This window comes from Serinus canaria, chromosome 2 (assembly GCF_022539315.1).
Source record: "Serinus canaria isolate serCan28SL12 chromosome 2, serCan2020, whole genome shotgun sequence".
NCBI classification, from domain to species: domain Eukaryota; kingdom Metazoa; phylum Chordata; class Aves; order Passeriformes; family Fringillidae; genus Serinus; species Serinus canaria.
Genome location: NC_066315.1, coordinates 102,822,438 through 102,847,979, shown reverse-complemented (window position 1 = coordinate 102,847,979; position 25,542 = coordinate 102,822,438). Strand labels below are relative to the sequence as shown.

The window sequence follows — 25,542 nt, the reverse complement described above, 5'->3', positions numbered from 1 at the left end:
CATAGAGATAATGAAAAAATAGTTATTCTCTTCTGTATTAATGATCACAGTTATTTTCATAAAGGAAAAGTGTTACCAAAGCCATTGTCAGAATAGAAAGCCCTCTTTGGGATCAACCCAAGCTGATTTAACAAAGATGAGTGCACACTGATAAATCCCTGAAAACTCCCAGCCTTCAGCTTTTGCCTCAGAATATGTTTGACACAAACTACTATCACACAATGAAGTAGCACACCCTTATGCAAATCCTGTCTTCTTCGTGGTTTGGTGCAAACCCTGTGTGCTCACAAGGGCAATTTCTATAGCAGAAATGCTGTCATGTGAATACTATTTCTTTAGTGATTTAGATGAGAACTTCTCTGCAGCATTTGTTAAAAATGCTTTTATGTTTGTGATGTACTGCCAATATATTTCCGACAGTACTTAGACTTGCTACTTTTAGAAAAACCTTTAATTTAGCTGAACATTTTTGGTAAAAGGATTTAAAGTGTTCTTTGATGACATAGAACAATTGACAAGCAGCTTTAAAAAAGACTTACAAGGAACAAACAACTGCACCTGTGAGATAACACACAAAAGGACAAAAGTTTACAGAAAACAGAAATGAAAAAATACCGCAAAAGAGATAGCAGGTACAGTGAAATACGTATAATAGTCAATATTAGTCAAGAACATGATTAGTATATGAACAGTATATGAATAGTAAATGAAGCTTGTGTAAAACAGTGGAATGGTTGCACAGAAGTCAAAAGAAAGAGGCTCTCTCTCATCCTGCCACAGGGAAGAGCACACACATGTAATGGCTCCTGCCTCTTGCTTTCCTGAATGAGAGAGGCAGATTTGGAATTTGGTTTTACTTGGTTTTTCTTCCCCTTAAGCACTATTTTGGTGACAAAATCTGAAATTCATCATGGTTATTTCCAAAAGAAAAGCAACCTCAAACATTAAAAGGAAGGTTAAAAGTCTCACATTTACACCGAAACTTCTTCCTCTAGCAAGGCTTGAATAGTTTGAACTGCAGAAAGAATGTAACAGCAAAATGTGAACATGCATGGTTGACCTGCAGACAGCTTCTTCTTTCCTTTCTTCATTCTCACATCTTACATGGGGCCTAGAGAGCTGGAACAGTCTCTTCAAGCCAGTAAAAACCACATCCAGTAACTTATACAATCACATCTTTGTAGAAGACCTCATCAGAGGCACCCTTTTCTGCTGGTCACAGCCAGCAGAACTGCCAACCCAGAGCCTTCTTTGTTCAGCCTTGCCAAATTGTGATTGCTCTTTTGGGGTGGATAGCAAGATGAGACATGACCTTGGACTTCCCTTCTATGTGCTTTTAGCTCAGAATAAATTAGCTTGAACACATAAGGAACCATATCAAGGCACAGCCTTGGTCTGTGTATGGCTTGAGGCTGATTAGTCTGTCCAGCTCCCTGGTGAAACACAAGACTCCATTAAGGGCTTGGCACCTGGCAGAGAAAAGCATGATCTGATAGAAATGCACTGGAAGTACCTTCCCTTTCCTCCCCCTCTGGATTTCCCTCCGTGTTACTCACCAGTGCTGCTCTGGATGGTCCTCACGGTGGTGGTGGTGCGCGGGGGAGACGAGGAGCGCAGCGATATGCACTCGTCATCCTGGGAGCAGCCCTTCTCGATGGCCCGCACGTAGCTGTGGCTCCTCATGCGGAAGCAGCCCGGCATGGGCAGATCCAGCGCTTCCACGGCCTGGGACTCCAGCTCGCTGAACACCGACTCGCAGACGGACTCGAACTGCCCGTTCACCTCCATCTCACTCACCTGCAGACAGGCACAGGGCAGGGTCAGTGCAGCCCATGCATGGATATTCCACACAAACCCCAATTGCTGTCCAACAGGATACAAAAGAAATAACCAGAATTCTGCAAAGAATAAAACAAAATGCAGGTCATCACTGGTGGGATGTAATCTTTGGGCGGTCACCAACTGCAAATGGGATCTTTAATAAGTTGTGTCATCCCACTGTAGTTTTATTAATATTAGTTGGAGTAAGTTTAGGGTTATCCTTTATATTGCTAATTTGGAATTGGAGAATCCCACAGTGAGTAGCTGTGTTAACCTCCTTATCAAACATACATGGTAAAGCATTAAGAGACACTTATTGTCGTAGGGATTTGCATCAGGTAAAAGAATTTACTTATTTTTAGGAAAGGGGGGAGAAATGAGACAGAGTGGAAATTTTCCAGAGAAGAAATCCATTTTGATTTAGGTGAAATGTACATCTTTGAGTTAAGTCTGTAGCTTGCAAACATAGTTGTTTAGTCTGACTGCCTGTTCTGGTAAAAAGCCTATGTTTGGAGAAACTTTCAGCCAAAGGACAGAGATAAGGGGGGGCAGACACAGAGCAGGGCAGCCTAACCCAGGAATTCTTTTTGATAAAGAAAAATTAGCGGCAAATGTCATGTGAAGTCAGTAGAATGCTCTCAAGCTACAGTGGCACAATGGCCAGCACCTGTTAGAGGATCCCTTTGCACATGAAGAATGATAAATGGGACATCCCATACCAGCAATTGTGAGGGGAAAAAAATAACATATAAAAAGGGGAGACAGAGGTGTTGGGCAAAGATTCAGCAGAGTTTGGGCTTTTGGCCCTTTTGAAACTGGTGGGAAGCCTGGAGCCCTCATAGCACCTTCTGTTTTATGTATCCCAGAGCCCATGGCAGAGGTTGAATGTTTGCTCATTGTGATCATTACATATAAAGCAAAAATCACACTTTCATTGTGGGCTGAGGAAGAAAACAGGAAGGGTCAGCCTCACCCCAGTACATTATCAATGCAACCTACAGGCAATCACACTGATAAAACCTGAGTGGCTGGAAAGTTGCAGGGTAACAAACACAGAAGGGAGGTTGGTAAGGGAACCAGCTTTGCTGCTGGGGAAAAATGTCTGTAGAACTAAATTTCTGGCTGAGAGCAGATGCAAAGGAATCCTTAGACCCTTTGTGCAGCAGACACTAGGTGGTGACAAAGACTTGTGCTCATGGTGGTTAAAGAGCATTCAAAAACTTCCTACAGGTCTTAAGAATCTGGAAACCATTTACTTTGGCTTAATTATTAATGGATGCTCATGTTTCTAAACTGAGCATTGAGCCCTGAGCTTGGCATTAAAGCACAATAATTATCACTGTATGAAACATGCAGATGGAAACCATCACTTGAGGATTTTGTTAGTTTTCAAGCATGTACAAGACCAAGTTAGCAGGAGAAGATAAGACTATGTTAGGAAGGTAGAAAAAGCCCCCATTAGAAATTCTCTCCCAGGATTAATGTTACCAAGAAAAATGTTTTGTGGAGTCTTTGTATACATAACTGAAAAATCTCAGAAAGCAAAATATATTTTTTTCAAAGGAAAACTATTTAAAATAGCATGGAAGAGTAGTAGGCAGTACCACAAAAAGAATAATCTTACTATAGCAGAGAATATCCAATCCTCAAGTAAATATCTGTGAATTAATGCATTTTTAAACCAAAAAAACTTTTTCACCTTGGCAAAGGATAACCACTCCTTGGCTGACAGCTTTGTGTGTTAGGTGTGCAGCTAAACAAGTAACCTGACCTAATGTTCATGTAGTTGCCTCTGAGACCTGAATTTCTGTGCTGTTTTCTCCCAGATACATCCTGACCCTCCTTTTAGAGCATCAGCCCAAGCCCTATGCAAAATGCCTCCCTTCAAAATACACTTAAAAATACTCTGAAGTGTCTAAACATAGGAGACTGCAGAAAGGGAAACTACAGCTCCATATTGAATAGCACATGTATTTGTTAGGGCCACAACTTAAGTCCTGGTGACACTGATGTCAGACACTTTTTTTGACATGGTGATGACTTGGTATGCCAGCCATTAGGGATCAGGATCAGGCACCACAAATCCTGCCTGCTGCACTTCTGGACTAGTGTAAGAAAGTTCTTTCATCCAAGTGATTTACCCAAATGATCCACTTGAGCTAAAAAGCCAAAAATCTTACCAAGGAGCTAGAGGATGTAGCAGATGAACTACTGGCCCTCTGCCCTGTGGTGTACTGTCACTTTTGCACTTCTTTCAGATCTGTTCCCTATGAACTCAACTGTACGAGCATGCTGAATGCAAGGACAGACTATTTTATAACATTAAAACACATAAACTGAATCTGTCATGGTAGACTTCTTTTTTCCTCTTGTTTAGGAGCACAAAGATCTCTTACAGGATTTCAGGGCAAAAATACAGACAGATTTTTTAACTTAATACATATCCTGTGATATTTGTACTATTTAGGTTTGGAGGTACACAAAGTAAAGAATGCATAAAATAGCATAAATAAAATAAAATCTCTATTAAAATTGTGGAATACAAACTATTAACAGCCTAATTTTAAATTAGCGCCTCAGGCAGCATACAAACTTTCTTTTGAGGCATCCGAAAATTTCTGATTGGAGGTACTAAGCACAAGATCCTTAAGAACCCTGTTCAACGCGAGTGCTGGTGTGCATCACTTCAAGCAAAATCCAGTTTCTCCTACTGCAAGCAGTGTCCAGTGTGACCCCTGCTCTCCAGGCTGCCCCAGGTGCAGGTCACCCACCTGGCTGATGGTGCTCATGGCTCTCATGTAGCTCTCGTTGCGGGAGCGGAACTTGGGGGAGGTCAGCAGCCCTGCGGGGTCCAGGCTGTCCAGGCTCCTGTTGATGGAGACTTCGCTCACTGCCCTCAGGTAACTGTGGCTCCGGATCTGGAGCTTTGGCGAGTGTTCACTGGATATCCTGGGAGTTTTGGGTGGGGAAAAAAGAAAAAGAAAGGAAGAAAAAAGAGATTCCATCAAATCTGAATGGTCTCACCAGGAGTGAGAATAACCAGATGTTTTTCACTGGAACAGCATGACTTGAACAAGTCGTGACAGAGTCTTACATATTTATAAAATAAAGGCTATGTCAGCACTTTTATTTGGTGGAAGGAAGAGAAAAGGATGGAAAGGATTTCTTTTCATGTTTTGTAAACCATGTCTAAGCACAATGGCAAAATCACATTCATTTTCTTTACTGACAGCAGAATGGAAAAATTTTACACTGTACTGACATTGACAGCATACAGCTCCAGCAACCCCCCACTATGAGGAACTTTTTGAAGTGACAACACTAAAATGACTTCATGAGTTGATTTTAAAAGAGCAAGAGAAGCCACTGAGATGAGCAGCAGAGAAAGCCCTGTGGCCTTACAGAGATGAATGCAGCAACCATCAAAACCAACTGGGGAGGCAGGTAAAGAAGGAAGAGGCCTGATGGTTCGATCAGCTGGATGACCCTAAATTTATTAACTGAACATCCACACCTTGAAGTGCTGCTGGTGATGCAATTTGATATGTTCTCATGTATGTATTCATGAAATAGGACTGTTTCTCATGGGGCTTTCAAGGGTGTATGGGCCAATAGGGCAGGCAGATCATATAAACCATGGAAAACACACTCATAGTATGCCTTAACCTGGGAAATCACTCCAACAGCACAGGCCACCTGATAAGGTTTGATATGCTTTAAATTTTATTTTAGACCTGGCTTAAGCCACAACTTAACAAAAAGCATGCTAGGGAAGTAGCTTTATATAACTATGTCAAATTAGAAGTTTAAAAGTCATGGTTGTATTTTCGAAGTGATAACTTTGCCCAGTTTTTCAATACAAGTGACAGATGAGATGTACAAGGAATCAAAACCATACAAAAAACCCTCCCCCCTCCCCTCATTTTCCATGGAATTTGTACATTTACTATTTTCTTGCCCTATATGCTAAGAGTCAGCTAGAACAATCTTCCACTTGTGAGATGCTTAATCCTCTGAATGACAGCACTTAGCACTCTGGCTAAGTGCTGTCTTCACAACCTGAGGCATCCTACAAAGATGTGAGTCCCAAAAAGTGAGTGAAATACACTTGTATGAAATACAATTAATTTGGGGGATATGTCTTCTGAAAGAACTCATCAATGAATGAAGTATCAAAAGGGTGAGTCTTTGATGCATTTTTTGAGTTTTAAATATTCTTCATGTGTCACAAAGTAAACTACGTAAAATATTAACTAAATTTTCCATTTGAAAATGTAAATCTCATAGAGATGTTCACAGGTATATGAAAGAAAAATCTGTAACCTAATTACAGGCTTAATCTTTGTCTCCTAGTCTTTAGAAATACATGCACAGCTGACCTGAAAGAGGAGACCCCATTTTATATCTACTTCCTGAAGCATTTGCAGATATTTTGTATTCAAGTATCTAATGATGGTAATTAGTATCAGCAATTTCCCAGTGGCATGCACAATTCTGGTAATTGTCAATGCATTTTGGGAGGACGATTCCATTGTGTAATCACTCACCTAAGTAGTTCAGAAACTGGGTCTATTTCTGAATCATCCAATACTGTAATAAAACCTAGGCCATCTCTACAATACCATATTCTCTGGCTGCTAATTACTTCCTAATAAAAATAGGTAAACTTATGCTAATTACTCTATATTTCTGTCACAGGATGAAGAGAAAGCCTTTGCCTGCTATTTTCACTGTGCATACAGTGCAATACAACAGCCATTTCCATACTCTTTGACTCCTTACACCATTCGATTCCACATGACAAAACCTGTTTAGATATCAGAATAAGTGGTGCTCCAAGCAACTCAAAAAAAGGCAGAAAAAGTGATGAAAAGTCAACTGTTACTAATGGTTACATTTGTTTACTGATTTTGGTAACTAACAAACCATGTAACTCTTGGAAAAAAAATTATTGACTGTCATTGGATTAAAAAAAAATTGAATGAATAATTCAGCAGACATAATTTCTCTGATGCATGTGAGCTACTTCACCACGCTGCAGATCTGCAAACTGATCAGCGTCGCCTGAAATGCATTTCCTAGATTGGTTCAAAACGTCTTTTATGATTATGATGTGAACAGTTTGCTGTCAATATGTGACATGCAAAATTCAAATCAGCTTGATTAGCTGCCAGTTAGTCAAATACGTCACCTGGGGCTTGTTGCTGTCCACTGATTAGCTGAGCTCACAAGAAGACTGCAGCACATCACGAGATTCAATGCACAGATATTGCCAGACAGAAATCTGCAATTGCTGAGGCATGTGTCCTTTAAAGAGTGGAACCAATACAGCAAGTATCCATAGCACAAAGATTTTGCTGTGGCAGCCAGAGTAAAGATCATGTAAGATACTCATGGAAGTGGCATGGAAAGCCACCACAAAGAGTATAGAAATTAATTTTCTGTATGCATTAGTGTTGTATATTGTTTTCACAACTCTGCTTGAAACAAAGTCATTCCTCATAAAATTAGATGTTCCCCTTTTTTTTTTTAGATGTGGATCCTCAGCACAGCTGGCTTTTTTTGATTTTTGTTCCCCACTATGCAACTGGCTAGTTTTACACAAATCCAGAACCATATTTTACAGGGGGCTACTTATCTTAATCTGTGCACACCTCCCTCTCCTGTATAAACCAGAGGAGGTAATTGGCTGCTTTTGAAGGAGGTAGCTCCTTGCTTACTGATTGCTGCAATCTCTGTTTCATTAGATGTAGTGGTGGGGGAAAAAAGGAGAATAAAAGGGATTTAAATCTAGAGAAAGAAACATTGAAAGCTTGCATTTATAGTGATTACTGCTGCTTTTATAGCTGTGTAATAAATTGTCACTATGTCCTACAGTAAAGTTTAATGAACGGCTGAAATGCCAGTGGAAATTTTGATAATATGCCACTTAGGAATAAATCTGACTATGTATGATGTGCAAGATCTGAATGTATAATTAATTTTCTTGGCGTTACTATTAACAGTAACGTGTAAATGAAAATACCTTTTTCTTCCTTGAGGGTTCAAGTTGGTCTCTTATTTATCCTGCACTACCTAAATTTCTCTTTTTGCCATTGTAATTTCTACAATAAGTACAACATGCCAAGGACTGAGACTTTGGGACAGCTCTTTGGCCAATACAAAATGGTCTTCTGGCTCCATTCATTGCATTGGATGTATTAATTGGCAGAAGTGGGATGTGAATTATTTAGGTTCTTAAACAAGCTCCTCAAGCATGTTCCATCATTTCTGGGCTGCACCCACAAGTGGCAGGTCCTCACACTGGCTGCACCATGCTTTTTCCCCACACTGCTGCCCTTGCCCCAGGCCTCACCCCAGAGGATGGGAGCAGAGCCACAAACAGCATCACACTGATACCACACAGGGTGAGAGGCACAGCACTACTGGATGTGCTTCCCAAAAACCACAGCAAGAGGCACCAGGAGGAGATATAAGGGCTCTGTGTTGCTGCTGCTCTGCTGATTGCCATTATGGGTTTCCCGACGGGATTTGCAAGAGAAGGAGCCAGCCCTGAGCTGAAGTGGGTGGAAATGGAGTCTGCTGAGTCCCAGCAGATAAATAAATACTCCCCTGGGTAGAGGAAGGCAAGTGCCTCTGATCTACACTGTGCATCAGAGAAGACCAAGGTACCCTGCCGATGAGGACAAAATGCCACAGAAATTAAATGAGAAGCTCTGAGAGGCAGGAGAATGCTCATTTAATCAGAAAACATGTTCTAGTGAAGCATCTGAACCAGAAGATCATGTAGATGTATAAAGGAAATCTTTGCATACTGCACTGAGATTTCTGCTCTGTACATTTTGAACACACTGAAGCCTAGTCTCCGGTTTTTATTCAAATAGAGAAAAGTATTTAAAACACGCACATCTAATCACCTTACCACTGTTGCAACATGCATGGTAAGAAATACTTTTAACTCACTGTTAGAGATGTGTTTATATTTACACTATATTAACATGATTTACATGACATAATTCAGATGAAAACACATTCTGGTCCCTCATTGATTATTTACAGAGTAAGGAGTTGGTTGGTATAGGCATTTGTGAGACCAGCTAGACTCAGTTGCTTTGCTCTGAGAGAGGGAGAGGGAGAAGCTGGAGAGGGACCCTTCTTCAGGAATTGTAGTGAAAGGACAAGGAGTAAAAGCTACAAACTGAACAAAGGAAAAATTCGGTTAGATATTAGGAGGAAATTATTTACTGCGAGGATGGTTAAACATTGGAACAGGTTGCCCAGGGAGGTTGTGAATGCCTCAACCCTGGCAGTCTTCAAAACCAATTTGGATAAGGCCTTGAACAACCTAGTCTAGAGGGAGGTGTTCCTGCCCATGGCAGTGGGGGAGGGGGCTAGATGATCTTAAAGGTCCATTCCAAGCCCTTAACACTCTACGATTCTGTGATTCTGTATCAAAGGGCTCAAAATGCAGTGTTAGCAATTAACAGTGAAATAACTTTGAATATATTATTGGAAGAGTTCCTATGCCTTGAAAATGTCTTTCAAATGACAGAGAGAAGATAGACAACAGGGATTTACATAAGCAGGCAATTTTAGTTTCACATATTTCCTTTTAATTTAGGAATGCACAATGCACTCTGTCACATACGTGCTCGTTATAAAAAGCACTTTCAGTTATCACATTTCATTTCTGAATGAAGAAAGGGAAAACCAAGCCTTGTTACTGCTATTTTTTCCCTTTAGGCCAGACACAATATAATAAAATGTAGTCCTGAGACTGTATTGTCTTCTGCAAGTTCAGCAGTCAGAATCATAGCACAGTGTTGTGCCAGATGGGTATCATGTTCTGCCAACAGAAAATGACAAAGCAGAGTAAAGTCAAAGTCCAGAAACATGTCCCAAATGCTTCTGTAAGCCAGCAATGCTAAAATTTGCCTTCAAACAAAGAACAAGATGTCAAAAAATACACCACATGCAACATGAAACCAAGAAAAAAATAAATCTCAAAGCCACCATTACTGTTAAGTATCCCAGCTCTCAATTTTGCTGCATACAACTGACAGCTTTGTTCCATGGGGATATATTATCCTCGGCTGAATGCTCCACCTCTGGCGTGGCCGGTGGGCACGTCCAACATACATTTCCCTGCTTAATTTTATTTGCATTTTAGTGTTGCTAGAAGGTAGAATAATCCAGTGCAGCCTGACCCAAGGTGAACACTGAAGGACACCAGAGAGGAAGATGCAGAGAACAATTTACTGAGGTGCATCTGTCTGATCCTGGTCATGACATGGGTCAGCCAGGCTGGGGTAATTTTTCTGTGTTGGTATCTATGTTCTGCTACTTTTTGGTGCAGTGAACAGGGGGCTGTCATGTCACTGATGGAGACAAGGGCAGCACATAAACAGTTTTTAGTATTTGCCCTCCCCACTACAGATTTTTCTGGATTTGAAGATCTCCTTTTGCTTTCTTGTTTATAAAGAAGTGAACTTCTTCATGGGGAGTTCTTGCCTTGAAACTACAAAAAAATCACAATAAAACCTCTCTTTAAATCCAGACCCTACTAAAGGGTCAAGTGTGAGAAAGAAAATTCTAAAACTTGGAGATATCCAGAAAAAGCTTATCTGCTGAAGAGCAAAACAATGCCATAAACACAAAAATGGCATTTCTTCCTTTTGCTTCTACTACCAGACCAGAAATTGTCCTTGCTGCTTGCACCAGCCAACACATACCACAAAGCTGCATGGACAATTTTGTGTGACACAGGGTTTTTCCCATGCTGAGAAGAGGCAGAAATTACAGTATGGTGTATTTGCCTCTGTCTGATTTTTCAGATTCTCTTGGGAAATAGAAGAAAGCACTTAAAAAGGAAAAAAAAAAGACCAATCCAAAAGCCCCCACAGTTTGGTGTTATGCATCTCTATCTCCAGCTGTTGTGCAGTTTTTGAGTGAGCACATGATGTCCTGTCTGTTTGTTTGTTTGAGGGCAGCAGGAACTGGATCAATGTTTTATGGTAGAAAATGTTTCTAAAAAGCCCAGTCCTTTTTAAAACCCTCCACATCTGACTACTGCCAGCTTCAGAATCAATCATGGGACCATTTGTGATTTTGTTAAAATCCTGCTTTCCTCTCAAAGGACACAGAAGCTTTGGGGCCCTTTTTCTCTTTTTGGGATGTGGAGGTATTGAAGTTGTATGAATTTATTTCATGAGCAATCGTTAGTTATTAAAATATTAGCAAACAAAGATGACTATTGAAAAAAAAATCATGTATACATTAAAACAAATCTTCCATTTTATCTCAAAGTTCCTCTCAGGTACTTTGTACAATCAAAAAATACCACAGGCTAATGTATTTAAGGAAGATTTCCCTTGTCTTTGACATACTGCATTTTCTCCTTGCTTTCTAGACACAGTGAAAGAATAGAGCACAGCACGAAAGTGGCACATATGCAATTGAGCTGGCAAGAAAAGCAGATGGAAGATGATGAAGACAGACATTATACAATTCTCTTTAATCAGAAATCTGGTCTCCATGCTGGTTCTGATTGCCATGTGCGTGTGTGTGCGTGGGAACAGTTGTGAGCACTCTTCCATCCCAGAGAGCAAAAAGAGATTCTGAAAAGTAGAAATAGTTCCACCCAGATGAACCAGCTCAATCCAGTGATGCCAGGGTAAGCTGTTTCTGCGCAAAACCATTTTTTGTTTACACTAGAAGACAAATCCACCCTATCTTGTCACCAGAAGCAGGGGAAGATGTAACATTGTCAAGGGCAGACAGCTTAAGAACAGTTCTCCTCTCAGAAGACCCTTTGAGGAAAGCTGTAAGCCTTAATGTCCCCCTGCTGCCAATCTTACTGGGTACATGCTCAAAGGGGATTTTGGAGGTCCTTGCTGGGGACAGTTTGATCTAGGTCTGAGCCTAGACCAAATGCATGACAAAGCTCTTGCCTTTTTCAGCCCAACTCTCTTTTGAATGGGCACCAGTTATCCCAGGAACCAGTGCTGCTCAGCACAGAGACATATATTTACCCAAGCTGGGAAAAGATCTTGACTAGCATCAGGTAAAATGGACGAGAATGCAGACTGCCTGAGGGTCTGAGCAGGTCAGCCATACTCACAGCCTTGCCTGGAGCCCTTTGGACCTTGCTGGGGTGAGAATGAAGCCTTCCACCACTGCTTTGATGCACTCTTTGCCAGCACAAAAGTTATACCCTCCTTCCTGCAGAAGCCACTCCTTCAGTTCTCCTCATCAAGGCCAGGGTTATGTATCTGATTCCATGTCACTTTCCATTCTTGGCTACTTCAGTGCCACCTCTCCTCACTAGTGAAACTTAAAAGTCATCTGCAGTCTGCTCAGATTAATTCTTATTTTAGGAATTCGAGCATTCCCCCTTGTCCTATCACTACATGCCCTGGTAAAAAGTCCTTCTCCATCTCTCTTGTAGCCTCCCTTTAGATACTGGAAGGCCTACAGAATATAAAGAAGATATTCCCTGTTGCAGTCCTTGTAAAATCACAGTCTCCACAAGCTCAGACCTCACCTGCTTAGCTAAATTTTCAGGTCTCCCCCATTCATATGTTAAGAGTTTGATTAATTCTGCCAGTGGGAACACCAAAGAGTTACAGCTCTCTGCCAAGCCACAAGAGGAAAGCAGCTACTTTTCAGGAATGTCACCTGGCTTGTGCTGAGCTGGCAGCACAACCAGCTCTGCCTGCTTAGCACCAGGATTTATGCAGGAGCTCTGGCTTGCTCCTGGGAGTGGGAGGATGGAGCTCCAGCTCACTAAAAGGCATCTGCTGGGCAGACTTCCCGTAACTGAAAGGCCCTCCCGTGCTACTCCAAGTTACAAAATTGAGCAGTATTTATCTACAAATAATTTTTTCTAGGTAAATACTAAGAAAGCATTTGCTCTGGTCAATGTCACTGCAGCATTTATTTAAAGAGCAATTTTTTTGGTGAAGACTTGCAATGCATTTTGAGCTTTCAGTGTCTTAAGCTCCACAGGTCCTCCTGGACTTGAAACCAGGCAGTGATCACCCACACACTGCATGGCCATGTGCCTGCAAGCCCTGTCATGTATCTGCATTTGAGTCACCTCCTTCAGAAAGACATTCTCAAACATCCAGATTAGATCTGCATAAACAGCTCCCAGTGAGAGTAGGGAAATATCTTAGTTTTGCAAGTCAACAACATTACTCCAAAACCTTCACATACATAAACAGCCACCTGCATTTTCCAAAAAAATGTGTTTTACATATGCAGCAATTTTTCACTTCCTATTCAGTATTATGCCGTTTCAAAACTTTTGGCTACCTAGTAAAGAGAAACAAAAAAGAGCAAAAGCAGCAGATTCAATACCATCTGTACAGATGTGCAACACAAGCCAAACTACTGGAGAAACTGAAAAGCAAGCACATTTTAAAGCAATGAGGGGGGTAGGCTAGGAACTGCCAGGGAGAAGGGAATAATCCTAAATCCAACAAAGCTAAGGGGGTGAGCTCACCTTCTTACTTCTCTGAGTAACAGCCCTATGCCCAAATGAAAATCTGAGGCAGCAAGATTCAACACAAGGCAAAGCACGCTACCCACCAAATGCTGTGAGTATAATATGTGCTGGTGGTGACCATGGATTTTCTCTCCTGTTCCCTCTTGATGGGGTAATTTTGAATAATCACATTTGCCCTCTTACTAAGTGGCTACTTCAGTATTCTCCATTTTAGCTGTTTTGTGTTTGAAGAACACCAAGCAGTTCAAAATGCCTGAAGAGAAGCCTGCCTTTTCTTCTTTTATAAGCAAGTGCTTCTTGCTTGGTACATTTTGTTTCCCTGCAGACACCTGGAAGATGGTGACTTGAAATAGGGTCCAGCTACTCCTGAGGCACAGGGGTTGGGGGTGGGGGTATGATAAGACAGAGTAATGAGCTCCTAGATAACTCTACCATTTTCTCGAGGTGTGTCTGGGTAAGTACAGGTTGGAGCTCCGATATGACTTGCAGCTGTCTCTTCCTGATAAAAAAAGCAAAGATTTTTGGGGAAACTGACTAAGATAAAAGCCTGCAATTTCTCCTGTTGTACCAAAGAAGCTATAAATGGTAACTTTTAACCTATGTTTTAATTTAAAGTAATGTCTGGATTGCAAGTAATACAAGAAAATGATGGAATGCAGTAGGGTTTCTGGAAAATTCTTTACTGATAATCTGGGCAGCAGTCTGCTGCTCTGGGGGATTTTCCCTTTTCTCACTGATCTTACAAAGCAAAAGCAATACCCCAGGAGCAGGGAGAATTTCTCTCCACGTAACTTTACGAGAGCTATTCCTCAGAGGAAAAGAAGAAGCAATCACTTTCCCTTCAGATGCTTTTACATCAAAAGAAATTCCTCAAAACAAGCCCTGCTAATTCCAATCCCCCAGTTATCCACATATATTTTAATATTCTCTCTTTCCATTCCAAAGTCTTTCCAGTTTTGTTCTGTAGTAACTACAGAAGGACCTGTTTGCTTTTCTGAGGTACAACATAAGGTGATAACCTGTTATTTCAGGTGTATATATAAATATAGTGGTCTGGGCAAGTTGTGTGGCCAGTGCTCTTATAAACAGGGCCAAAGGACTAAATATCTCAAGGTCAAAGTCTGAAGTCTGATATCCATTTTGAAAATCTTCTGATGAACAGAAGTTTGTTGAAAAAATGTGAAATAATGCTTAACACACATTTTCAGACTTTTTTGCCTCCTTATAAAAAAACCCCAGGATATACTTTCTGTGTTGTAGGCTGTTGTTTGGGAAAAACTTGTACAGAATAAATCCTGATAAAGTAGCACTAATTTTATTTTTGAGCATGAGAGAACCAAAGAAAAAAATGTCTTAAGAAATCTTCATAATAATACAAAATCCTGCTTGGCACTGAAGGGGATCTTTTTCTTGCAATTCTTTAAAATAGGTATTCTTTAATCCCCTGAGCCAGAAATACTCTGAAACCTTTATTTGGGTCTGTTAGTAAAGGAACAGACAACCAGTTGTCATGTCATTCATCACACTGTCAGTGTCAAGTACAATGATTCAGATGGAGGCAATGAGAATGTAAAAAGTACTTCCAAAGAGTGGATCCCCTTCAGGGCTGTGGAACTCCAGAAGGGTTGTGCTGCTCATTTTAAAGGAAGAAAGCCTTAACTCCTGAGGAATGCAGGTAGCTTCTTGACCTGTAACAGTAGGCATTCTCAAGTATTTCCAAATATTTTTTTGAATTTGATTTCCATACTTGGAATGAAAATATGTGGTTTACTGAATTGGTACACTTTGGTACTCTTTTCCAATAAAAAAATAAAGAAAAAAAAGATTAAAAAAGAGCAAATGTCTGTGCTTGCACTGAAGGGCATAAAGCTAGTTTCTTACTGATTTCTAGTGTTCTCTCTATCCCATCTAAACCATAAAACAAACAAACACTTGGTGAAAGGGTTTAGAGAACAACCCCTCTTCTTTTCGTAATATAACATAGAACATAATTTACATGGTGAAGCTGCAGATGGCCTTTGGTTCTGCTCAGAAGATGAAAACACTTGGATATCTCTGCTTTTGATTAAAATATCATGACAGAAAAAACCCCCAACATAACAAAAAAAAGCCCCCCCCAAAACCCCTCTAAATTTTCCTGGATAAATATCATCTGCTGACATTTAAAACTACTGGTAATTGATGGTTGTTCACGGGTTCAGATTTCAGTGTGGACTGAAATTTGCTGTGTGACCTGGAGGAGAAGTCATATAAACCCTTCAGTCTCAGAAAATATATTACATGTGTTAATACTTCCCTACAGCAGCTCTGTGGCTGTAGCTGGCTTTGTGATGATGAACTGAAGTCAGCAAACAAAACTGAGCTTCTTTGATGGAAATGGATAGCAGCACCAAATTTTTATTGTATTACTGGAAGCTAAGGTCACAGAACAACTAAAATAGTAATCTTCAGCCCCAGAGACTGATATTGTATATCAAGCAGAATACCTGGTTAATCAAGACTAAAGAATGTTTGGAATGATGGTCAAAAGATACTTGAGAAGAAGTATATTTTCTGATTAAAACCATTACTGACTGTGGATGGTGGTATGGATATGATATCATTTCAAGTCAATGGCTTTGCTGAGGTGCGACACAACTGCTTGAAAAGCTCTCCTGCCTAAGAAAACTTCAGTAACCTATTGAAAAGTTTAATGCCTAAAACGTCGATTTTAAATAAATTGTAAGGAAACCTGTATTACTTCCTAAAGCCTCACAACTCTTATGAGGAGACACAGAATTTTGCCCTGAACTTACATAATTTAATTTAGTTACATGAGTAAGTACCCTCTTCCTCAGATGACCTCTTCCTTAAATGGCTGTTGTATACGCAGCAGGTATTTTTACTGCTCTGTCACCTTGATTATGAAAACATTATGATAACATTAATCCATTTCTTTTTTTCAGGATCACCATGGCAGAGACCTGTGTGATGATGTTTGAACTTCATCAAAGTATGATGTTCAAAATCATACTTTTGATGAATGTCTTTGTGTGCAGGTGGGATGGCACCTTTGAAGAGGCTTCTCAGTGTCCTGGCACTCCGATTTCTCTTGTGATGTGTCAGGTAAGGGCCAATTTGTCAATCAATTGAATTCTGTCCCTCCAACTAAATATATATTTGGGGGTTGAAGCTAAACAAAATCAAGTTGAGTATTTCAACTCTGCAGCAGCTTTACATTTTCTGGAATTACCCAGGAAGGGATGGGTCAGTTGTTAATGACATGAGCCCACCTGAGCTGCCTGCTGTTTATGGGCATGCACTGACACATCCAAGGAGATGGAAGAAGCACTGGTCTCCTGCTCACTGTCTAAATCCAGTGTTGCACCAAGCTAAGCTGCCTCAAATTCATCACATCTTCAATTTAGCATACATCAGAGATCAGCTGTGATAAATCACCGTGTTGGACCATAGAAATGCAATAGAACTGGGTCAACCTCTTTTACCTGACTGCTACTGAGAATCATATAATAAAATGTACAGAAGGGATTGGAAAAGCTTGAGAACACTGTAGAGGTGACCTTGAAAAACTGAAAGTCTGGTCAAATAACACAGTCACGGATGTGTACACAGAGGCATCATGGATCACCCCGCAGGCAGGGAGCCGGAGGATGCTAGCCTGAAAAAAAAAGTTCACAGTAGCTAAACTAAGGGAATAATTCCTCAAGATGTTAACGAAGAGCTCCACTTACTGTCACTGGAGCCAGCCAGCCACTAGAGGGAGGAATGATCTAGTGCTGCCAATGACTGCTATTTATTATGCTTCTGCAATTCGCTATGTTTTTCTTAAAGCTCATCTCATGAGGCTTGCAAAACCTTTCCAGTTAAAGGGAAAAAATATCGAGCTTTCACAGTTGGTGAAGAAAGCACAAAAACCACAAAGTTCAAGGGCTCAAGAAACAGAAAACATACAAAAAAAAAAAAAAAAAAAAAAAAAGAATCTTTATGTCTCCTCAGGAGTATAGTCTGATTTTCATAGCTCAGATGAATTGCGGACCTGATTTTCAATTGATTAGGATTCATAGGGCAACTTAATTTCACAGCATTCAGCATATCATTAACAAAAATCATAGGATTGAAAGGTTTTTTATGTGCCTTTTGTGATTCAAAGTATTTTTCTTAGTGACTAGAAAGGGCAGGTCAGTACTGGGGTTGAAAAAGGTATTTTCCTTCTGTACAGAAACCAGCAACTTGCTAAAAATGTAACTTCCATATTCTTTAGGAATAAAGCTATTTGAAAGTAGAAACCAAAGAAAAGCCCAACACAATAACACACTCTCAGTGGCTGCATTGCTAATCTTGTGCCTTTCACTCCAGATTACTATGCTAAACATCCATTTATAGCAGGAAGGAAGCAATTTGGATATGTGAAGCAGGGGTTTGTGTGTAGAGCTATTCACTATTCACTGATAAGAAGATATTCAGTAACAGGAAAATGCTAAGTAAAATTTAAAAAGTTGCTTTTATCTGAAGAAAGAAAGTAGTTAATGAGATAGGTAATTGCTAGATGTTTAGCAGGTCAAATCTTAAGAGTTTTGCTAGAGGTCTGTCAATGGAAAAGTCTGAGTCACATTTTTTCCTCAATTTAGGCAAATTCTGCTAAGTTAGCAGGCCCAGTTCTGTCTTTCCAAACAGGAAAAAGCCAAGCTTAAACTAAGCAGAAAAAACTTTTTCATAAAAAGAGTGAGGAAAGCTCATGGATAATCTAGTTTTGAGTACACTAAGAGTTTGGGATGTAACTAGAAAACTGCTCCTCCCCTAGCCCTTGTGGGTTTTGCTGTGGCTGGCTCTTGTTAGGCTGATAATTAGGCTGTCATCAGTGTAGAACCATTGGTGCTGCTGTCTACCCTCTTCAAAGAAGGGAAATCAGGAGACAATATGTCAGAGACAAATCTTTCCCACAGCCTTCCAAATGGTTTTTCCTCAGAAAATTCACAGGTTTTCCAGGAATAGTTGTGCACAGAGCAAACAGTAGGAACCCTCTCCACTTAACCAGACTGTGATTTTCAGTGTGTGGTGTGCTTGCTTTTCTTGCAGCACACACCATGGCAGCTCAGGCTCTGAAAAGTACTAAAATATCTTTTCCTAGCTCTAAAGGCCTTCCCTATGGAAAAAAAAAAAAGAAAAAGAAAAAAGGCATTTTAAGATTCCCTTCTGCTATAGTGTGAAGTGTAAGAAATACAAAGAAAATTTATAGAGAAGTGAGTGGGAAGCTGTGTGTTAATGTGTGTGGGCAGGTCATGGAGGCAAGAGGAGATGTACAGGCAGCTGAAGGGGCAGCATGCCCCTGTGAGAGCATCTGAGCCACCTCTAGGACATATGTTAGCAGTGGCTGTGGGCTGCATGGTGGAAAGAGATGGGAGGTCTGTCAAGTCAGGAAAAGATCAGACCTATGAATTTCAACAGACACAGCAAAATGCAGCATTACTTAGTGTCACTGCTGGGAGTAGCTTGCTCCCCTCTGGGCTTTCACGTGGCAAAGGGTGTGTACACAGAGGCACCATGGATTACCCAGCAGGCAGGGAGATGGAGGATGCTAGCCTGAAAAAATAAGTTTACAGCAGCTAAACTAAGGGAATAATTCCATGAGATGTGCAGCAGGTGGAAGGAGAGAAGGGAAGAACAGCTGAGGAGGAACTACAAGAACTGACCCTTTTACTCCTTGGTGGGGTCCTGCCAGCCTCTGCAGCTCTTCCTCTGGCAGGGAAGCATGAGGATGATTTAACTTCTCCCCATGCTGTGCCTCACTGCTCACACAGTATGGTGGGGCTCTTCCCAGCCATCTCAGTGAGCACTAGGAAATGCTGCCACAAGCCTCTCTACAGGAGCACACAACAGGAGCCAAGAGCAAGGGGACAATGACTAACATGACTGCATACCATCTCTACAGCCTCATTAGAAGGTTCTCTAATTGTTGCACTCACTCTTTTGAATCAACCTGACATACAGGAGGTGAGTGCCACCACCCCTTTTTGCCCAGAACTGGAGGCACACAGACAGCAGTGCCTGGGAAGGGGCCAGGCAGGGAACAGCAGCAGTGGGATGTCCTTGGCCCCTGCTCCCGAGGGCACAGCCTCCTGCCATGGAGGCACAGCACGCCGGTGTGGGGGCCACACTCCCACCTCTCTGCTCCCTTCTGGCACAGAGAGGGGCACGACACCTGAGAGCCTTGCAATTCCAGTCCTTCATTTTAATTGCTCAACTGATCCGCCCCTTTTCTAGGGGAACAATTCAAGCCAGGCTCTCGTTCCAGGTGCACCCCTCTGGCTCTTTTTTGACCTGAGAAACACCACGCAGCAAAATCATACCTTAGAGTGCTCCTGAACTGTAATTAACCTTAGTGTATCATTTTTATGGAAGAGAAAGCAGTTCAATTTGTCTGAATTCAAAAGGACTTGGAAGAAGAGTGGCAAGATAATGTTTTTTTAACAAGCAGGTTGATTAATTCATGGCAGAAGTTATCATCCCATTGTACTGGGTAGGAGGCAGACATTTAAAGCCTCTTATCAACTTTGTCCAGGGGAGAAAAAATCCTCCATAGATCAGATTTTAAATGCTACACTTGAGACTTGTAAACAGCCCACTGCAGAATCCAGCACTGAGGACCCATATCCCAATTGCATAGAATTCCCTTGGGCTATCAGAGAAACAGTCAACAAACATTTTTATGTGTCTTATTCCTATAAAGTCTCATGCCCTGGGGAGAAAAACTAGTGTTTATTTCATGAATGGTGCTTACCTCCCCACAGAGCACGAAGCCATCCCAATGGATACCTCAGGCCTTTACTGGGGGCAGTGGGTAGCCCCAAGAGAAGGGTAAAAGATTTACATTCATCTCAGATCTAACCTGGATCACATCTAACCTTCCCATACTGCCTGGCTGCAATGCTGCCCATCATAGAGGCATTGAGGGAGTAACTGAAATATAGGATAGCACAATAGAAACTGTAGGATTCAAACCAGAAGTAAACTTTTATCTCTGTCTGGCTGCTAAACAAGATTAATTTTAATTTTTATCTCTAGAAATATAAATATTATGACAAAGGTTTAGATTTTTAAAAAAATTGATAGTTGAAAATGTTGCAAAAGACGCTCGCAAATAAATCTCAAAAAATTTAATTCAGAGTTCTAAGTTTTACTTTACATATCAATTTTACTTCATCCTCTTCTTTAAACATACTCCATAAAAATAAAGAACCCTCCTCTATCTATTATTTACTGTTCTCTATTTTGTACCTGGTTTAAAGGAGTTACATAAAATAAAATACATAATCTGGGAACATATTCAAAAGAAGAAGAATCTCTACAAAATCAGCATCAAACTACAGCCCTGTTTTTAAAGAGACAGCTCTTCAGGTGATTCATTCTTTGTATGAACTTCAAATGGATTATTTTATTATTCTTTGGGCTGTTGCCCTCAGGGAAACTAGTTACATTAAATAACAAACTGCCATTATATGGACATACTGATTCTGAGAACAGGGGAAGAAATATAGCCATAACAGGCAATTTCAGTGGAAAATGAGGGCTTGTCCATATTCTGCCAGAGGCAAAGCACTCAGACGGATACTGCAGTCATCACAGAGATATAAAGAATCTGATTAGCTTCTCTGGAGAAGGAACAATTAGAGATGATGGGATAAAGGCTCCTTGGTGCTCACGTGTGTTTGCACAGGGATCAGTGTGCAAGCACCACCTGACTGCTGGCCAGTGACAAGGGCACCTCAGCTGCTGTGATCCTGAGCCACTGCAGCCACTTCTGCCTGGAGAAATGGAGCAGGGAGCACACCCAGCTGCTGAGGAAATCACTCCAAAGATAGCTTGAAGCATGACTGAGTGCAGTTACCCACCACGTGTATGGTGGCAGCAATGGAGCACCAAAGCCAAAGGAAGACAGAGGTGTTTTCAGCACAAGCTGCACACCTCCCCAGTGAGAAAGGATGTAAAGAGAGGGATCCAGGAGTGCATGCAACAGACTGGCTCTAGTCAGGACTAGAAAGGACAGGACAAGAGCTGTTAAAGACTGATAAGAATGATGTTAGTAACTGCACTAATGAAAAAGAAATAAAATAATTAAATGACCACTGATGAAATTCTAGCAGGAGGATGTGTAAGGATCAGGGTTATAATAAATGAAAGCAGAAGAAGCTGCTATGTCCTGATTATTTTCAAAGTGTGAAACTCATAATAAAAGGAAATAAAATAGGCAGCAGGGAGGTGGAAATATAGAAATAGTTGATAGGACATTCATTCACTGAGTGAAGGGACAGTGACTGCTATTGTGCTAGTCTTCATGCAAATCTTGTCTCTTTTAATGGAGAAAGGACACAGCTAAGTAAGAATATAAGAATATTAAGGAATCCCCCAAAAAAAAAAAAAAAAAAAGAGAGAGAAAAGAAAAGGGACAACAGAAATAGTGACATAGTGCTGACATTCATTCCAGCCACTGTCAGTCTAACATCTTATTTATGAATAAGGCATCATCCACTCCCTCTCAATTCAAACTTGTTCATCACATGTAAACAACAATTAATTTGTGCCCTAAGTCAAATGATCTTTTTGTAGGGGGCAGGGAAGTGGTGGAGAACAGGAAGCAATAGACAGAGAGTTACCTCTGCCAGAAATGTCATCCTACCCAACAGCAAATGACTGAACAACTGCCGTGGAACAGCCTGACTCACCAGAATTTCAAACAAGTCTGAGCAACACATCTCTGCCAAAGCCCTGTTGTCTCACAGCTCTTACAGCCACATGGTTGACATGGGTCCAACAGTCCTGCACAAAGCTGGAATCCTTGGCTAGAGATTTAGGTTGGACCTTATTGACAAGGCATTGCCAGTGTTTCTGAGATTTCTAACATTTTTTCATTTCAACTTCATGAGGATGGTTTAATGACATTTTGGTTACACCCAGTAGAATACAGAAGAAAATACCTATTCAAAATAGAAATTGTCTTCCCTTAAAATTTCATCTTTTATAAATATAAATTTTTCACTTCTACAAACATAACTATTATGTGATGAAGCTACAGCTTCATCATGATGATGAAGCTATCATAGCTATGTCAGCTATGATGACATAGACAGCATTTCACCCAGAGTGTTTCTAAGTTTTCTGCATTAAGTATTTCTCCTTATTTTTGAGATTTATGCTAAGTTCAGAACCAAATTATTACTTTTAAAGTAATAAATAACTGTGAACACTTTTAGGACTAACTGAAGGAGGACTACCTCCCAAAAGTAGCTTCTCAAGGTTTTGTTTCAAGCATGGAGTAATGAAGGCTTAGCACAGATTTGCAATTGCAATTGTCACATATAAAACAAGAAAAATTTACATACTAGTCCTGAAATCTCCCGAGATTGCCCTTCAGCATGATCCATCACTGTCAGAGTGCAGAGCTGCACAGACACAGCTCAAATATGTCTGCCAGCCCAAAACCACTTGAAGAAAGAGAAGGATTTGGGTGCTGTGGATGTGGCTGCTGGCACTTGGGGATGACAAAACCAGTTAGTGCTTTCTGCAGGCATTGGGCTTGCTGGAGGCAAAGCTGCTGGGCAGCTGGGGTGCAGGCTGCTTGGTAGGACAGCCCTTCTGGAGGGGAATGGGAAATTGCTGTGTAGTTCAGTTGCAGATGGAACCACAGAAATCTCTCACAAGGACTCAGTAGGTCCTTCAAAGGTGCTTTCAACACTTTTGTTTCCCAGACCAGCAAATTAAACAGTGATTGTATGGTGGTTCTCTGCCCTTGTGTAAGAGTAAGAAAGCTGGCACCATGTAAAAAAGCCCTTAAGGATTTTCCCTCATTTCCACACTTGTAAAAAGGTTCATACCTTCTTTAGGAGGAGAGGAGATTTTTAAAAGTCAGGTCTCTTCAGATGAACTTTATTTACATATGTCATGGGGAGAAGAGAGGTACTTGATGCTGCACCTATTACAGGGGCTATACACTTTCTTTGCTGCCCCATGCTCCCACTCTTCCCCTGCTCCCAAGCCAGCAGAGAATGACTAAATTAAGCTGAAAGTTGCTCTATCTTAATAGTAATACAAGCACAAGAAAATTGAAGAAACAAATAGCTGGGTATCAACATGACTTAGATGGTAATAGTATCTTGTATTCGTAAGGGCAGAAAGAGTTTTTATCTTAATGTCCCTTTCTCTCACCCTAATATGATACAGATTAGCAGAAGATCCCAAAGCATGTCAACAGAAACACTGTCTTGTATTTTCACATTAAAACAAAAGCAACACTATTTTAACTTTTTCTATTTTTAATCTAAAAGAACTCCACCATTTCACAGTGAAAAATGACTGCCCTTCTAGCTGATCAGAATAGAAAATTATTACGAATAATTAACTTATTGTTGCCTGTTTGCTTGTCTTGCTATGTATTAAGGACTCCAGACTGAGGTTTTTTTTTTTTTTTTTTTTTTTTTTTAATTTTTATTTATTTTTTATTTTTTTTTTGCAAAAGCACATCTCTTTTTATGCCTGTGCATTTTCTGCATGGCAGGTTCAATACATCAGCTGAGCTTCCCTCAGCAAACCAAAGCAGATAGCACAAGATCACATACCAAGGGTCAAGCATGGTATGGCTAGCAGCAGTGGGAACATGATTTCAAAATGCTAGCAATGAAGTAACATTTAAAGAACATGAAAGAATTGCACAGCCCTGCTGTGGGTGGGATATCTATATTTACTTTTCAGCAGCAGGCCTTCAGGAATAATTTGGTCCCGATGAGAGTTTTATTTTTACATTTAAAAATAAGTTAAGGAAAAGAAGTAAGAACAGAGACAGCGGGTATATTCAACAGCCTGAGAAAGACAGACAGAGAATCAAAAAAGATAGGTCTGGAGGGGTCTTCAAGAGGTCATTTGGTCCCTCCTTCCACCCTAAAGCAGGATCAGCAACACCTAAATTTGTTCTGACAGACATTTTTTACCCTTTTCTTGAAAATGCCCAGTGAAGTGATTTCTTTTGGCAATCAACTCCCACACTTAACTATCATTATTGCTAGGAAAATGTTCAAAAGATATAGCCTGTGTATGCCTTGGCACACAGTCTTTTTTTCTCCCTGCCTCCACTGGACATTATTAACTCCCTTTCTGAGGCAGCATTTTAAGTATGTGGGAAGAAGTAGGGCTAAAAATAAAGAAGACCAAACACTTTTGCAGACAAACATGCATGTTGGCTCTAAGGACTATATACTGAAAGAGATGGCTGAAAAACACATTTTGGTTCAGTAATTATAATTGTTTTTCTTAAAACAAGCCCTAGAAGTGTCCATTTGATACATAAAGTGCAATGATAAGCTTTGCTTCTTAAGAGAAAACAGTGATACTTTGCATTCCTCAACATCATTTGCTGTAAAATGCAGAAATGTTTTTAGGATTTAATTGTGAAGCTAGGATGTTGGAAGTCCTAACTTTCATCTGTGGCTATGTTCCATATAAAGCTAAATCTTGTGCAAAAATGAAACAGATGACTACACACAGGACAAGAATTTTCATGTCTGCAAATAAGACAATCATCTAAATGAGGTTGCTGCTTTTCTTATACAGATTACTGACTTCCAAAAGTTTTTCTATAATATTGCCAAAAAAAAAAAATCACATTTTGGCTAGGAAATTATAGGCTTTTCCTTTTTTTGCCAATGTTTATGCATGGAGAAGAGAAAGCTCTGGGGTGACCTCATTGTAGCCTTTCAGTACCAAAAGGGGGCCTACAAGAGGGACTTTTTACCAGAGCATGTAGTGATAGGACAAGGGGGAATGTTTGAGTTCAGGATGTATAAATCAGATCTCTCTCTTTCTCCTTGCTCTTGTCACTGCTACTAAGCTTGCTAACAGGCTTCAGACTGAAAAAAGGAAAGCAAGTTTAGAGATTAGACTGGATATTAGGAAGAAATTCTTAACTATTCCTGTGGTGAGACATGGGAAGAAGTTGTGGATGCCACATTCCTGGAAGTGTTAAAGGCCTGGTTGAACAGGGTTTTGAGCAGCCTGGTCTAGTGAAAGGTGTCCCTGTATATAGCATGGGGGTTGGAACTAGATGATCTTTAAAGTCCCATCTAACCCAAACCATTCTATGATTCTATGGATACTCTTTTGCAAGTTTGTTGTGACAGTATGATTGCCTCAAATTTCAGCAAGTAAAGGTAAAAGTACACGTGGGA

General features: G+C 40.5%; 1 protein-coding gene across 2 annotated transcripts in view; it reads right to left on the bottom strand.

Moving 5' to 3' along the window:
- Nucleotides 1-25,542, bottom strand: part of DLGAP1 (DLG associated protein 1) — a 134,037-nt gene that overhangs the window by 86,558 nt on the left and 21,937 nt on the right. Inside the window, exons 3-4 of one of the 2 annotated variants that reach the window (XM_050971425.1) lie at nt 4,593-4,770; nt 1,553-1,797 (exon numbers count right to left, since the gene is read on the bottom strand). In XM_050971425.1, the coding sequence (XP_050827382.1) occupies nt 1,553-1,797; nt 4,593-4,770 (423 nt within the window). The remainder of the gene's footprint in view (nt 1-1,552; nt 1,798-4,592; nt 4,771-25,542) is intronic. The other variant, XM_030226659.2, reaches the window with a different exon arrangement.